The sequence below is a fragment of the Fundulus heteroclitus genome, chromosome 12, assembly GCF_011125445.2.
Source record: "Fundulus heteroclitus isolate FHET01 chromosome 12, MU-UCD_Fhet_4.1, whole genome shotgun sequence".
Taxonomy (NCBI): Eukaryota; Metazoa; Chordata; class Actinopteri; order Cyprinodontiformes; family Fundulidae; genus Fundulus; species Fundulus heteroclitus.
In genome coordinates this window covers 45834956-45850496 of record NC_046372.1, presented here as the reverse complement: position 1 = coordinate 45850496, position 15541 = coordinate 45834956, and the positions used below count along the sequence as shown (strand labels likewise).

The 15541-nt window shown below is 40.0% G+C and overlaps 1 protein-coding gene across 10 annotated transcripts in view; it reads left to right on the top strand.

Moving 5' to 3' along the window:
* LOC105915609 (dual specificity testis-specific protein kinase 1) overlaps positions 1 to 10773 on the top strand; it is a 34337-nt gene extending 23564 nt beyond the window's left edge. For all 10 annotated transcript variants that reach the window (XM_012849776.3, XM_021309135.2, XM_021309131.2 and 7 more), the window contains 7 exons: positions 449 to 570; positions 952 to 1000; positions 3004 to 3153; positions 5933 to 6106; positions 6326 to 6409; positions 6603 to 6689; positions 8253 to 10773. In XM_012849776.3, the coding sequence (XP_012705230.2) occupies positions 449 to 570; positions 952 to 1000; positions 3004 to 3153; positions 5933 to 6106; positions 6326 to 6409; positions 6603 to 6689; positions 8253 to 8357 (771 nt within the window). In that variant the 3' untranslated portion in view covers positions 8358 to 10773. The remainder of the gene's footprint in view (positions 1 to 448; positions 571 to 951; positions 1001 to 3003; positions 3154 to 5932; positions 6107 to 6325; positions 6410 to 6602; positions 6690 to 8252) is intronic.
* Positions 10774 to 15541: the final 4768 nt, after the last annotated feature.

Genomic DNA, 15541 nt, shown 5'->3' with positions numbered 1-15541 from the left:
TCTTTCTTGCCTACTAATAATAAAGCTGCCTATGAGCTTAGTATTCAGAGTCATCTACAGTCATGGGAAAAAGAAGTTTTTGATTTTCAGTGCTCTTTTGCAAAACACTAAGTATGCGTTTGCTGCTGCAGTAGGATTTACAGTAAAAGGGAAAGTAGCATTCATTGGCTGCCAAGCAAATGCCTCTGAACAATTGAACATCATCACCTCTATAAAAGCAGTATTTCTGCTGGTAGAGAGAATACAGACCAACACAATGCCAGAGAGAGAGAGGCATCAGATATGACCTTAGAGAAGCTACTGGTACTGCTCATGATTCTGGGAAGAGGTATAAGTCTATAAGATGGATGTTGGGTTTTCACAGGACTCCTTCCTGAGCCAACATGGCAGCTTTCAGAAAGCAATCAGAAACTGTCAACCCTGTCTAAAGTATAGCCCTGCTTCTCAGGTGACCCACAGCACCACTTGGAAAGTGATGGTGGTGAAGATCTACAAAAATGATGTGGACCAGGACAGCATCGTGCGAGAGATCAGCCTACTGCAGAAGCTCTCCCACCCCAACGTTGTCAGGTGAAAACACTGATGTGTTTTGCTGCACAGCCAAAGCTGTTGCAATTAAGGCTGACTCTAAATGAGTCATCGAAAACCGTTTCCCTCTGCTAGGAGCAAAATAAACTAATTGAGACAGTCTCTCCTCAGGCTTTACTCTCTCCCATATATTGCCCCCTATGTTTAAAATAAAGATGTTTCAGAGCAACATCCTGACAATACATCATTTGCTTTAAGATAATGAGTCAGTCTATTGTGTTAATAATTACTGAATAAAGACAAAGTACATGGTACACTGCTATGTGTCATTACATGTGCCATATGTCATTTAACGCGTTTAAAGGCTACTGCACAGAAATAAACTCTACCATTCCATGATATCCCCTTTGCTCTTTATTTCAGATATCTGGGTATCTGTGTGAAAGAAGACAAACTGTACCCGATGTTAGAGGTCAGTTCTGCTCTCCGCTTCTCATACTTGCTGTTTGTAAGTTATTGCTATTCTGAACATCTGGTGTCAAACATGAAACATGACATCTTAGTCTTATAAACTGGGAGCACCATAAAAACAGTCTGCTGTGAGGTTGGAAGTGCAACCAATGGATTCTTGTTTGGTACTTTTAGTGTTATCCCTCCGTGATGATTTTCTGTTAAAATAAATCGGTACTTTGCTAATTTTATCTGGATATTTCTGGGACTTCCCAGATACCACAGTCACCAACACAGTTGTTCAGACATCTACGTCTGAACAACTGTGGGTTGGTCCGAATGGACTGAACGGCAGGGATTGGTCAGATTTTTACAGGCCTGCAGTCCCCACAATCACATTTTTAACCTCCTTTTCTGAATACATCATATATTAACTACTTTTAAGTTGAAAGGACTATTTCACCCAGTGTAACAAAAGGTATTTTCCAACAGGATCACCAACTGTGTTCCTTGGGCTTCATGATGCTGTTTGCGCCCCAATATTCTGTTAGCCAACCACTGAGGCCGTCACAGAGCAGCTGTAATTGTACAGAGATTAGATTACACAAAAGTAGACTCTATTCAGTCATTAGCAATCATCAGGCAACTTCTCAAGTCAATTGGTTGCACTCAGAGAAAAGGGGACTGAATACTTTTGCACAACGCAATTTCATTTTTTTATTTGTACATTTTTTTAAATCATGCATCATTTTCTTTCTACTTCACAAATGGGTACGACTTTGTGTTGGTCTTTCACATAAGAATCCAAATAATATATTTATGTTTGTGGTTGTCATGTGACAAAATGTGGAAATTTGGCTGTAGTGGTATGAATACTTTTCTTTATGTGGCTCCAAAGGATCAGGTCTGAGTCTACTACTCAGAGATTTCAGGCTTGATGAGCGCTTTCTAGCTGTAATAACTGAAACTGTGTTCTGACTCTAGATCTGTGGTCCAAAAACGATTACTTCCGTTTTGGTTCTATTGGACTGTAGAAACATTATGGCACATCCACACATTGATTAATTCAACTTATCTACTTGCATGGGTTCATAGTCCCCTGGGGACAATCTAATGTAAAGCTGTGTGTCATCACTGTAGTTATGGTAACTTATCCTGTTTTTTCTGATGATATGAGCTAGTAGGAGCGTGCTGATATCAATGGTGCGCTCCATTTACCGTAGAACGTGAAACTGAGAGTCATCTCTGAGTTATTGTGTTCCATTTTCCCACTTGTCTGTCCGTAGGAAACAGTTAAAATTATTTTTCTTTACAAAGTCTGTCTTTTCTAAGCATTTAGCCACTACTGTTAAAACAATAACAAAGACAAAAACACGGTTCTAAGTGGTATTTTACGCATATAAACAGCGCTGAAACATTCCATCCTATAAAGACAGAATGTGGTATGTCTACGACTGATTAAATGATACATAAATAATAATGAACTGATAAAAAAAGTATTAAGTTTTACTCAATGCTGCTGCAAGTAGCAGCCATCTTTAATTCCAACCTCCGAGGACAAATGGAACACATTGTGGTCCAGACAGACAACAATAACAAACCATTAAAATATAGATATTGTCAACAATTTGATGAATGGCTGATTTCGTTGATTACGTGCCACTCTTGCTCTCTTAAAGGAAACCTCACATTCACTTCTGCTTGTACACAGTCCTCATTGGATAAGTAAAAGGAACCACATGATCAAGATCTACTTGTGCAGAGGTTTAGGTTACTTGTTCCAATTTATAATGTTTGTTTCCTGCTGGTGTCCAACTGTTCACCACTAAGCGTGATTCAGACTCAACAGACAGACACGACTGACTCAATGCTGCTTGTTAAACAGCGGTAGTGCTCATTGTGGTTGCACATCCATCACCCATCAAGTGTAAATTTGTTTTTGTTTTTTCTTAATTTCATTGTTTTGAACTTCTAAATGAGTTTGTGGTGACACAGTCTAAGCTGAACTTTGGCTTGCTGTCTCAGTATGTAAACGGCGGGTGTCTGGAGGAGCTTCTGGCCAGGAAAGATGTTCCCCTTTGCTGGAGAGAGAAGGTGGACCTGGCTTGTGACATAAGCAGAGGAATGATCTACCTCCACTACAAGAACATTTACCACAGAGATCTCAACTCAAAGGTGAGCCATCAGGCATCAAAAGTGGGAATCTCCCTGATCTACAATATATACAGGATGTTAGAAATGCTTTTTCAGCTCGTGATGACGACACAGATTAAAATGTTGGTGTAATGAATGGTGCTGTGACAACACATCTGATTAATCAGGCAAGACAACACCTGGTAATGGGTTACCAGGTATGAAAAGCTACAAATCCCAATTTTCCCAAAGTATTGTTAAAAAAACTTGAATTCAGTTGAATTTAGCTAAGTCCAGGTTTGACTGGTTGATGCGTTGTGATATTTATGCTTCCCTCATTCTGTGGTGGTGATTAAAAAAAAGTATTTTCAAATAAAAAAACAAGTTTTTAAAGGCTTCATTAACGACAAATAAATTCTTCATTTGTGTTTTGAGCAAATTGTAAGTATTTTAGAGTTCGATAGAGAGATCAGAATCATAGCAAGAAGTGAAATAACCCCTTAGTTTAGCACCAATAGGAATCTTTGAAGCAGATGCTACCTTAGGAGTTGTTAGCTATTCACAGTTTGCCACTCACATTGCTTACACATCATTTGGACCAAGCACCTGCATTGCAGCTACAGAAAATGATGTATGAACTTGCTGGAGCCTTACAGCACACCAGGGGCAAGATGTCTTAAAATCGTCTATGTTGTAAGAATTCGTCCGAAATTGTCCCAATCAGCCGTAGACAGCACTTTCACTCTTGCCACACTTCTTTTGTTCAAGTTCTCACAAGTTATCATTAAAACAGATATTTTGGTTATACACGGTTGTCAAGTTCAATTGTTTTTAAGTGACAAGTTTATTTAATAAAGAGAATATTGTGCAGTTAATGGGTTGAAAGTGGCATTACTCAACAGATGTGATAATGTTTTGCAACCTTTCACTGGTTCTGTTTCTTGACTTGAACATTTGTTCCTCTTTAGTTTCTCATCTGCTAGTTCTTCTACAGAATGTGGGGAAACTAGCTAAGTTTGTGGTCATTGATTGTCATGCATACATTGATTGCTTTAAAAATGTTAATGCATCTTAACTCTTTTTTGTTCCTTTCTGTTTAAATATGTTTGCGGTCTTTCCCTCTCTCTCTCCTTATGCTGCTTTTTGTTGCTGACTGCTGCATGCTTGGTCTTGTGAAAATGAAGGAGAAACAATGTTTCACTAAAAATAGAGCGTGAACCATGTAGTGATGGAATAATACACGTGTTGCCCTACAGCATGACATAGTATATGACTTGGCTCTGAAATACACAGATTAGAAAATCCATTTGGATACTGGCAGAGGGGGATGTCCATCCAACCAGCTTTATGTGAGCAGTCTCTCATTTCACCTGAAATAATTCTGGCATATACGTGGATTTTAGATCGGCGGGAATCTCTCCTCTTATATTTATTTTCAGTGAGAGTGATGCATTATGAGGCCTTGAAGATCCTCCATGAAGGGGTGCGTGGGTGAGCTTATGTGTAGGTGCTGTCTCTTCACTGGTTGCCAGGCTTTCCAGAAAAAGCCGGCAGCAATGCAAAGCAACATCATGACAGTCTCTATTGTTATGTTAATAGATTGTTGCTAACTAAAGTCTGTTGGCTTTCATCATGCACCTTGCCTCGCAGCTCCTCGCTTGGCGCTGGTGTAATTCTCTTCATTCTCTCAGAGGATTGTTGGTTTACTTCAGACTCTCACAAGGCAAAAACTTGGTGATCCAGACGTAAAGCTTATCAATGATTATTTGGCTAATTAAAAGTACACATAGTCATGGTAAGAACTATAGAATCTGTTATGTATTATGTGTTATGCATAAAACCTCCATGTTGTTACTGAAACATAACAATGCTTAAATATGGGGCATTTATGGATTGATAATAATAAAGAATTAGAATCTAAATTTCTAACCCCCTGGTTGCTGGTCAGGCTGAAAATCACCATCTGGTAGACATGTTAACTTTCATACGAGCGTATTTCAAAGCTCTAAAATGTCAGTAATGTCAATGGTGATGAAACTAATGTAGACTGTGTGAATGTGTGAAAAGTAGCTATTCTATTTAGAGCTTTTATGGGTTTTCTTCTTGTGTCTGCAGTGCTTTCCATTTCTGTCTCCAAAGCTGTCGACTAAATGACAGCTAAATTTAGAGCTTCGCTCTTGAATCGAAGTTTTTCCCCAGGAAGGCCTCGTAATGAAAGGTTACTGAAGGGAAGAGATTTGTTGTAGAATCAGAGCCAGACAGCAAAGACGTCATTTGTACCCACACAGCCACACAGAGAGCACCATACAAGCCCACAGTCACCCATCAATATACATAGGGAGCTCCAATTAGACATTACACACATATTTGGGACCACTTAATGTTATGCAATAAGCTTTCCCACTTCCTGCATCTCTCTGTGATCACACCTCCTGCTCACAGGCTATAAACAATTCAGGTTTCGTTTTAATTAAAAGTGATTACTTTTTATTACAGAGCAAATGTGTGATGAAAAATTCTGGTTTGAACTACCTGATCCACGTATTGGAGGCGACCCTGTTGCACACAGGCCCCGTTTAATCATTTAGTGTGTTTGAAAGGTGCTGACAGTCAGACCCATTCACCCTTTGATGACAAGAGAAGCTAAAGCTGTTCCATGGGACACAGCTGTAGCACATGAAAGGATCTGCTTCTCTAAAGTAAAAACTGAGATGACTTGATGCGCCTTTAAAGCTTTTATTTTGAGATATTCCCATTTGTTTACACTGCCCCCTGCTGTTGTATTCCCTCATTGCATTCCTTCTCATGTGTGTCACTCCAGAACTGTCTGATCCGGGTGACGCCTCGGGGTCGGGAGGCCCTGGTGACGGATTTCGGGCTAGCAAGGGAAGTGGTAGAGCTACCTGTGAAAGATCCTGCCAGGAAGTTGTCATTGGTGGGTTCAGCCTACTGGATGGCTCCCGAGATGCTCCGAGGAGAGCCCTATGACCGCAAGGTGAGGCCTGACCTGTCCACGGTCATTTGCCAGAAGTAGTCTTTAGTTCAGTGTGCTGGAAGTTAAAGCAATCCTTATTCAGACTTGACAGAAAGAATATAGTGAACATCGATTTAATATTAAACATCATTAACAGTGAAATTCAGCACTCCAAAATCGATACAGGAGAGTGTGGACATTTATGTTTTCTATAAGAAATGTTTCTTCTACTTATTTCAGGTGGATGTTTTCTCCTTCGGTATTGTTCTCTGTGAAATCTTGGCCAGGGTCCCGGCTGACCCAGAGATCCTGCCCAGAACCCAGGTAGAGATCAAGAACAGAACCTGTTTGCTTATATCATCCAATGGTGCAAAAAGAGCAGCATATCTGTATTGTAGTTTATAAAAGGCCACCAGTGAAGCATGTACGGTGTACTCACTAAGCTAAGGTTTTTACTGCTGTTACTGTACCCTAGCATGCCGATAGTGAAGTGAGTGCTGCTGATGCTGTATTTCAGGACTATGGGCTGGATGTGAAAGCCTTCACTGAGCTGGTCCCTGACTGCCCACAGCGTCTCCTGGAGTTAGCAACTAGCTCCTGTATGGTATGTAGATGGAAGATTTTCCCAGTAGTAGTACTTTAAGGAGAGAGAGAAAGAAAATAAACGAGCTTGTCTGTCTGGTGGGGATCTATATTTAAGCAAACTTAAAATAAAATATCAAATGCTGCTTTTGGGGTCATGGGAGGGCTGGTGCCTATCACCAGTGGTTATTGTGTGACAGGCGGGGTACACCTTGGACTGGGCTCTTGTCCATCAAAGGGCAACTCACAGAGCATACAACCATGCAAACACACATTCACACAGGCACAAGGGCAAACTTTTTGGAGTAACCAGTCTAACCACAGCCATGTTTTTAGACTGTGAGAGGAAGCCGGGGTACCTGGTTAGTACCCACTGTTAGAGATTATGAGATTACAGAGACTGGACTGTAAAATTGGTTACCATGGACATTACACATAAACGGACTATGGAGGCACAGAGTCTGACATGCTTAGATTGGACAGAATGACTGATTAGGGGAAAACGTGTCAGCTAAGACACGTCTGCATTATAACATGGTCTTCTCCACCAATGTGATGAAGGGAACACTGATATCATCCTTGGCTTGCCCCTGAATGGGTGTACACAATGGGCCCTACTTAATGTCTGTGGGACAAATGAACATCTGGAAATCTACCCATCGTGTTGTTGTGTATGAGAGCCCAGTACTGAAACTGTAAACATCCCTCTGCCTTTCAGATTAAATGTGGTCGGTTTCAAGAGTATTTTTATCACTACAGAAGTCTACAATAGAAACACCACATTAACCAGAAAACGAACCTGGGGTGACCAAGTCTGCACCAACCACCTCTGCAGACAGAGGTGGTTGGTGCAGATGGACACTTTAAAAAAAGAATAGTTGGTACAACTCAGAGTGTTTCTCTTTCAATAACCATGTTCCTGGCTTTATTTGAAATCAGTAGTAAATAGAGACTCAACCTCACACATCATTAAACTTGGCCAAATACACTTAACTGAAATATTTTTCTGGCACATAAAGATAAAAACAAAAATGTATGAAACCTTTATTTATTTTTGTTGGATTAATCATAATTTACAGTTTTGTTTTCTACAAAAGTTAAGACTACTATGTTTGTTTAAAACTTGCATGTTTAGTATATTATTGAGCAGATAAGAATAAAAAATGTCACAATAAATGTATTAGTCAATTTTTATTTCACAAAAGCCAAAAGTGTTGGGGGCCTGCATGTGCTCTAAATGTTTTTAAGATATACAATGTGTATTCATTCTGGAAAAGAAGAGATCCTTAGTTCTCCAAACACTATCTGTGTGAAACAGAAAATTCTCCATCCCTTTTACTTCCTAACCAGCCCTAAATTGTCAATATTTTTAGTTGAAAGCCTGTAAAATAATTCATGTATAGTATAATCTTTGTTAACTAATTAAATTAATTTGATGACAATGATTTGGCTTCATTCTGGCACCAATAAAAGATCAGTCAATGTGAATATGAGTCCTCCCTGTGGACCAGGCGGAACAATTAGTGCGATATTGATGCTTTGTTCAGCGTGTTTCCTAACAGCATCCTTTCTCTCCTGGTCCCAGGTGGAGTCGTTCCGGCGCCCAGCATTCACCGAGCTACTAGACCAGCTGGCGGAAGCTGCTGAAGGACTGGAGCCGCCCCCAACGTCCGACCTACCAGCGAGCTGAGCAGTGTGTGTTCAGCAACAAGGATTATTGATCACTGTGTAGACAGGAAGCCGGAGTGATCAGGAGTTTAAAGGAAACCGGCCTGAGTATTGATGTGCCACCTGCTCCCTGCTTTCTCACTCAGCACAAAGGCACGCCTTGCCTTTACTGAGAACGGTTAGATGTACGACGGGTTTCCTGAACACTTTGTTACGGTAGCGTACAAATGATCAGTAGTTACTCTCTGAGGTAAATATCGCTTTATTTCCTGACTCACAGGGGTCATCCTCTCTTTTCTCGTTTTACCGTGACTCCTTTGGAATGAACGACACAGATTATCTGATCTGCTGATACATGCTTTGTGTCTGCTTTAGTTGTTCTATTCTACTTCTGTCAGGACTTTTGCAAAGATGCCCCTTCATAGAGGCTCCAAACTGCTTCAGGTGGCCGACAAACCTCACATGCACCATTGTTTTAAATATTTCCAAAGCGTTAGATTCACTCTAACTCTTCCCTGTTTCAGTTATGCCATATCATATGCTAATTTAGCAAAATATAGTTTTACTGAACATATCCAGTGCATTGCCTTTGCTTTGCTTCCACATTATGTAGAGAAACGACAGGGTGCAAAAGTGTATACACCCCTGTTAAAACACGAGCTAAAAAAGCAGGCTATGATGCATCATCTTTAACAATTCAACTGAATACAATAAAAACTCAATAAAACAAGTGAAAAATAGCTGCAATAACCTGGTTGGCTAAGGGTTTACACAGTTAAAGAGATTCTGAGGTTAATATTGTCCCCACATTTCTCGCTCAGATTGTGAGGACATCTCTCATCCAGACCCCTCTTCAAGTGACCCCACAGATGTTTTTGTCAGAATTAGTTCTGGATGCTGGCCAGGCCATCCCACACATTTTATTTTCCTCTCATGAAGCCATTCTCATATGTAGATTTATTGCATGCTCGACTCAATGTGATGCTGAATAGTGAAATCAGTTTTCATCTTCAGCACACCTGACGGTTGAGGGTGAAAACGACTGTTTTTTTTAAACTGGTTATAATTTTATTCATCTGGACTACATATCTGAAGAAATGAAAAACCCGGGTTGATGCTGCCACCATCGTTCCGCTGTCTGATGATATGCTAAGTGTCTTTACTGTGCCAAAAAAAAAAAAAAAGATTTTCAGAAATGTGTCTGGACGTTCAACTTCTGTTTCATCAGACTGTGACACAGGGTTCTGGGATATATTAGCTGGGTCTCACTGCTTGCTTTGGAAGACAAAGGAGAAGAAAGAAAGAAATCTTTAATGGTTATTGCAATTGTACATTCCAACAAAATTTGTCTTCTGCATTTACCCCATCCCTTAGGGAGCGACCTGGAATTAAGGGTTTTGCTCAGGGACCCATAATGACAGTGGAAGCGAGTCCCTGCAGCCTCCTCTGAACGCAAACATGCTGCTCTAACAACTCAGGCTCCACTCCCCCCACAAGGCCTCTGATTTATAATCACTCCTTCATCAGAATGTCCTGTAGACTGTAGGCAGTATCAAGGACCAGTTTCTGTCTTGTCCTTTCATCTGTCTGATAAAACGTTTAGTTTTTTACATTGTCATGTTTCATAGTTTCCCCATTGTTGACTCTCTCCACTGTGCCATAGTATCTGTGTTGTCGAGGAATTTCCATATCCTTCTACCTTGGTAGAGTGAGATGCTTTTGATCCTTTGTAACCTCTAAGACAACCATAGCTTTAGCTCTGGGATGCAAATGTGAGGAAACTACTAGGACAGGTGAGTTTAATGTCAGTGTGATCATGTTCAGTATCACTGGCGGCAGATGGATCTCAAGTCTAAAAACATTGAGTTAAAAGGCGGCTCAGCTAAGTATTAGTTTAAGGTTGTGCATATTTTTTTTTTAAGGTTTTGCAGTCGGACCATGCAGTTTGTACTGTAAGTGATATTAAAAGTGTAAAACGTTTGAAGGGATTTATCACAGATTCATTTTGAACACCATCAAATCTTGACCTTTTGAAACTGGTGTGTGTACTTTCTACTGCATTTGGGCCAGTTTGGAGACAACTTCTATCTATTCATACATAATAAGATGCAGATACAGATTTTTTTTTTTAAATTACACAATTGTGTTTAAAAAAAAAAGAAAGATCTGTGTATACTGAGTGAGAGTGTCTCTATCACTTTGTTTGGTCATGATCTTTTATTTCTTTTTCTAAATGTACTTGGACCTGAAGATGTGTTTTGAAAACTTGAGCTTTCTGTGTAATCTTTTCTTCCTGTAAAAGTCCATTGTTTCTGCTGTGTTTTCCATGTTGTCAGAATTTCAAGGCAGCTAAAGCACAAAGTTCAGATAGTGTCATTATTCTAAACATCAGCCAGCTTTTTGTGATGAAACAAATAAAACGATATCCTTTGTCTACAGTTTGTTTTAAACGTGATGCTTTACATTCGTGGCTTCACGAGTCGGTGTAAATGTCCACATTCAGTGTTTCACATTCAGTCATGCCAGAAAAAACATCCATCTGAACACAGTACCACAACACATTATCATACACCAGTTTGAAACACTTTTCCCTCGGACATTCCTTTAAACCATGGAAGTATGGACTTACTCTAAAAACTTACCAGCACCTTCCTCATTCAGTCCTTGACCTCCTTAATGCTTCCTGTCATCCATTCAACGTCATTATTATCCATCCATCCATCCATTTTCCAAACCGCTTATCCCTCATGGGGTCGCAGGGGTTGCTGGTGCCTATCTCCAGCTGTCAAATGGGCGAGAGGCGGGGTACACCCTGGACAGGTCGCCAGTCTGTCACAGGGCAACACAGAGAGACAAACAACCATTGTCATTATTATTATTATTATTATTATTATTATTATCCATCCATTTTCCATCGTGCTTATCCCTGTTGGGACACGAGGGGTGCTGGTGCCTATCTCCAGGAGTTCAATGGTTGAGAGGCAGGGTACACCCTGGACAGGTCACCAGTCTGTCGCAGGGCAACACAGAGATAAACAGGACAAACAACCATTCACACTCACACCTAAGGACAATTTTTAGAGAAGCCAATTAACCTAACAGTCATGTTTTTGGACTGTCGGAAGAACCCGGAGTACCCGGAGAGAACCCACGCATGCACAGGGAGAACATGCAAACTCCAACATGCAGAGAGACCCAGGGTCCGACTCAAAGCCCAGACCTTCTTGCTGCAAGGCACCAGTGCTACCCACCGTGTCACTGGGCAGCCCTATTATTATTATTATTATTATTATTAATATATGTACAAGTTAAAACAGGGAAACTGTCAAAAATCCTTTTAAAATGTTGGCTTTACACTGCCCCCTGCTGGCCGATTAAAATTACAGACCTGTTCTCAAAGATGGAATACGGGCAGCGCATTTAAAGTGACATGTCCAGTGCTTGTGTTTTGTTCGTTTTTTGTTACTTTTATGCATTTTTACATGATCAAAACTATTAGAAAAATCTCACCTGATTAAATGCAAAATACAGTTGAGAGATGAATATTTAGTTTATTATGCACAATGAGCTTTCCAAACCAACCTGTTTGAAAAGCCATTCACCCCCTTGTGGCACTAGTGGCTTTTATTAAAAAAACAATTGACACCAAAATGAGGTTAAGACGGAGAGGGAAAACACAAGCCAGAGGTCAGTACTCAAACCCTGGACGGCCACATCAGTCTCCAAACTTTGGTTGTGTGCTCTACCCATGTAGGAACTACGCATAGATAAACTGACAATAAATAAATGTGGCAGACACATACGTGTTAAAAGAGCTATAAGTAATAAGGACACTTAGTGGTTAAAATCTGAGCAACACATACACAATGCCTTTCACTGAGAACAGCAATTAACTCAACTGTGTATTATTGCTGTGAAACTCCACTGAAATTTTACTTCCACAGGATAGGTCTATGATGCTGTATTCTGTTCTACTTCTTGTCTGCCTCACTTACTAGCTTCCATATTAGCAGGCTGCTGCTCATTTGCCAAGATAAAATACCAAATGCTGCACGCTCTGTTTTGGGAACCCTGGGAACTGGCATATGATTTGGCTAAGGAACCAGGAAGTTAACATGGGCTACACTCTGACTCGATGTAGTTCTGGACCGTTCCTCCAGGTTTGAAAGGAGAAAACTCGACCACGTTGTTTATAGAGAATGTTACTTCCAGCCCGGGTGAGAAATGAGAATGATTTAGGTTGATTTTACAGTAACTATCTCACCGTTAACTCCTTTAAATGTAGGTTAAAAAATGTAAGTAATGAACAATGGCGAGAAATGAATAGCACCTACTAGTGGAGGGTATGTATACTTGTAATTGCTGCTCTAGGTCACATGCTTTGGACTAATAATGGTTTAACTTTAAACATTCAAAGAACAGGACTGCAACCTTCAATGAATTTTATACTTTCAGAAGCTAATTTGGATTGTGAGTTCAGGGTTTGTCTCTGTGTTGCCCTGCGATAGACAGGCGACCTGTCCAGGGTGTACCCCGCCTCTCGCCCGGTGAATGCTGGAGACCAGCAACCCCCGTGACCCCCTGAGGGATTAAGCGGGTCAGAAAATGGATGGATGGATGGAGTACAGGGTTAATGATAAGCAGTCGTCTTTACTAGTTTAAATTCCAACTTAAGAGAGTTACAGCTTTGTTTTCCCTAAGGGAAACCCAAAATTCCACAATCAGAATGCATTAGAAGCAGAACACAATATATTTTGACATTGTTAAAATGTTTTTAACATTTGATGGCCTGGTTGTCTGGTAATTTCAGCAGACCAAAGCTAATGGAAAGTGGGTGGGGTCAACTTTGAAAGGATGACACAGAACCAGTGTGATCTAATAACATTGGCTGCTTTCATGTTGCGTTACTAGGGCTCCTAGTACATGTGTTGGAGCCAGAATTGATTACTTCGCTTTGAAGCAGGACTTGTCCACATAATCAGCATGAACATATATGGCATATATTTTTAATTATAAAACAGAACAAAGGGACACTTTAGCATTTGTATTAAACACCCAGTTGACACATAGTTTCCATACTGCAAGCAGAGATCTGCTTCTAGTGCTTCACTAACATTGAGCTCTCTCAGGGCCATGACAACACAGTCTACACTCTGACTCCCACCTCTCCCTGTAACATCAGAATAGAAAAAGTGAGTTTGATGAGGATGAATTGTGTAAACAATCATCTGTCCGTCTGAGTGCGTGATTCATCTGATTTAGAGGAAAGTGGCTATGATCTGTGAAGCACAAGCAGCAGCTAAGGCTACATTTAAATAAAAGCACCAGATGATCTTTTGTGATTTAATTATCAGACCCTCATAATAACAACTCACAATTAACAAGGTTTAATGATCTATGAACAGACAATTGCTGCTTATATATAATGGGAATTAGCCAGGACCTGTTTGCCTTTTAAGTTGGTGAAGCTGTGATTGGACAAAAATCTTCCAGAGAACAGAAAAGATGGTGAAACCAAATTTGTTTTATTCATTATGGGGTATTTATAAATAAAATGACTAGTGTACAAAGGATTTGTTAAAGTTTCCCTAATGGAAAACAGGGATACTTGGCATGTTTACTCTGACCTAATAGTGATAACTGGCTGACAATTACCCAGAGTTCCCACAGTGTGGGAGTGTTGTCCAATCAATGCTTCCTCTGCTGCCTTTAAGACTGAAGCATATTAGGACAACGTTGCAGTGACTGTGACATCCACTGCTGCCTCCACTGCCATCATTGTGCTAAGTTCACATTATTTTACGTCAAGCATCTTTTACAAAGAAAATTCACTTATTTGAATGAGCTTTATTTACAGGGCGGTGAAACATGGGAATATGACACTTAATAGGAAAACAAAGAGGCACATTAAAACAATAAATTTCAGTCACACGTTTCGTATTTACATTCAATCTAAAAGCTGAGAGCCCAGGTGAATTAAATTAAAACACTATTTAGAATAAGTGCTGCTGTTCCATAACCAGTTGTAGGCAGAAGGACACAAGAAGCTGCAGCCTAAAACCTGTTTGAGTCATGGGCCGTGGGGATTCCCTGACTGCTTTAAAGATGTTTACAAACTCAAAGCTGAGATCATATTAGTTCCTTGTTGTGGTTGCAGCATGTATGGGCCCTGGGTGCTGAAGAAAGGCCTGGTAGCACGGGTCAGATATCAATCATGTATGGCCCACCTTGATCTCATTCGTTTGGTCATTACAGTATTATAAAGCAGCAGGAATTTTCAAGATGAATAAAAATGTATAAATACATGTGCTGGGATCCTTGCACATGGAGATGTGTGCTGCTCTCTCCACAACTAGGATTGCCATTTGGAAAGGAGGACATACATCTCCAAATAGTGCAGATGGGCTTAATGCTGAGAGACCAAAGGTAGTTGGGATGTTTTCTGCAGTTAATATGCAAAATTACTTCACCTTAATCTCAAGAGGTTTTGTGAAATTTCCCATCTGACACCTGAATGTTCCTCAGTGAAATATCTTTGGTGTGGTGAGTGGCTATTACCTGCTTTATCTACCATTCTAAATAAAAAGAACAAACAGAACAAAGTGAGGAAATAATTACTATACCCCACAGCAGCATAACAACATGAAGTACTGCAAAGCAGTGTGGTGATTGTTCTCATTTTAGCAACATTGCATAATTTAACAAAGCAGTTCTGGAAACTACTTTAATATGGCAGTTAAAGGACATTTCCTGGTCAAACTAACAATTACAAATATAACTATTCCCTAGATAAGCTTCTAATGGTAATATCTAATTGTCACTAAGACCTAGTCCACACATAGCAGAGTTTTTTAAAAAACGAAAATCTCCCCTACACCATTCATCAAAATAATACCATACACAGGTTTCAAACAAAAAAAAAAATATTTTCATCCACACCAAACCATAGAAATACGCCACTATTTTTAAAAAATACGGCAGATATACACAGGACAGTGCACCGCAAAACTAAAGCTTATTTCAGCAAATCAGAATCCTTCAAAATGACTCATTCATTCCTGTTAGGATCTGTCTTGTGGACAGATAAAGACGTTGAGCTAGTTTTAAACACCATATCAAAATCTAAAGTTAATAAAACTCAAGATGTTGATTGGGAATCGTTTCAAGGTAAGTATGGCCAAGTGTATAAACAAAGGTCGCACATGT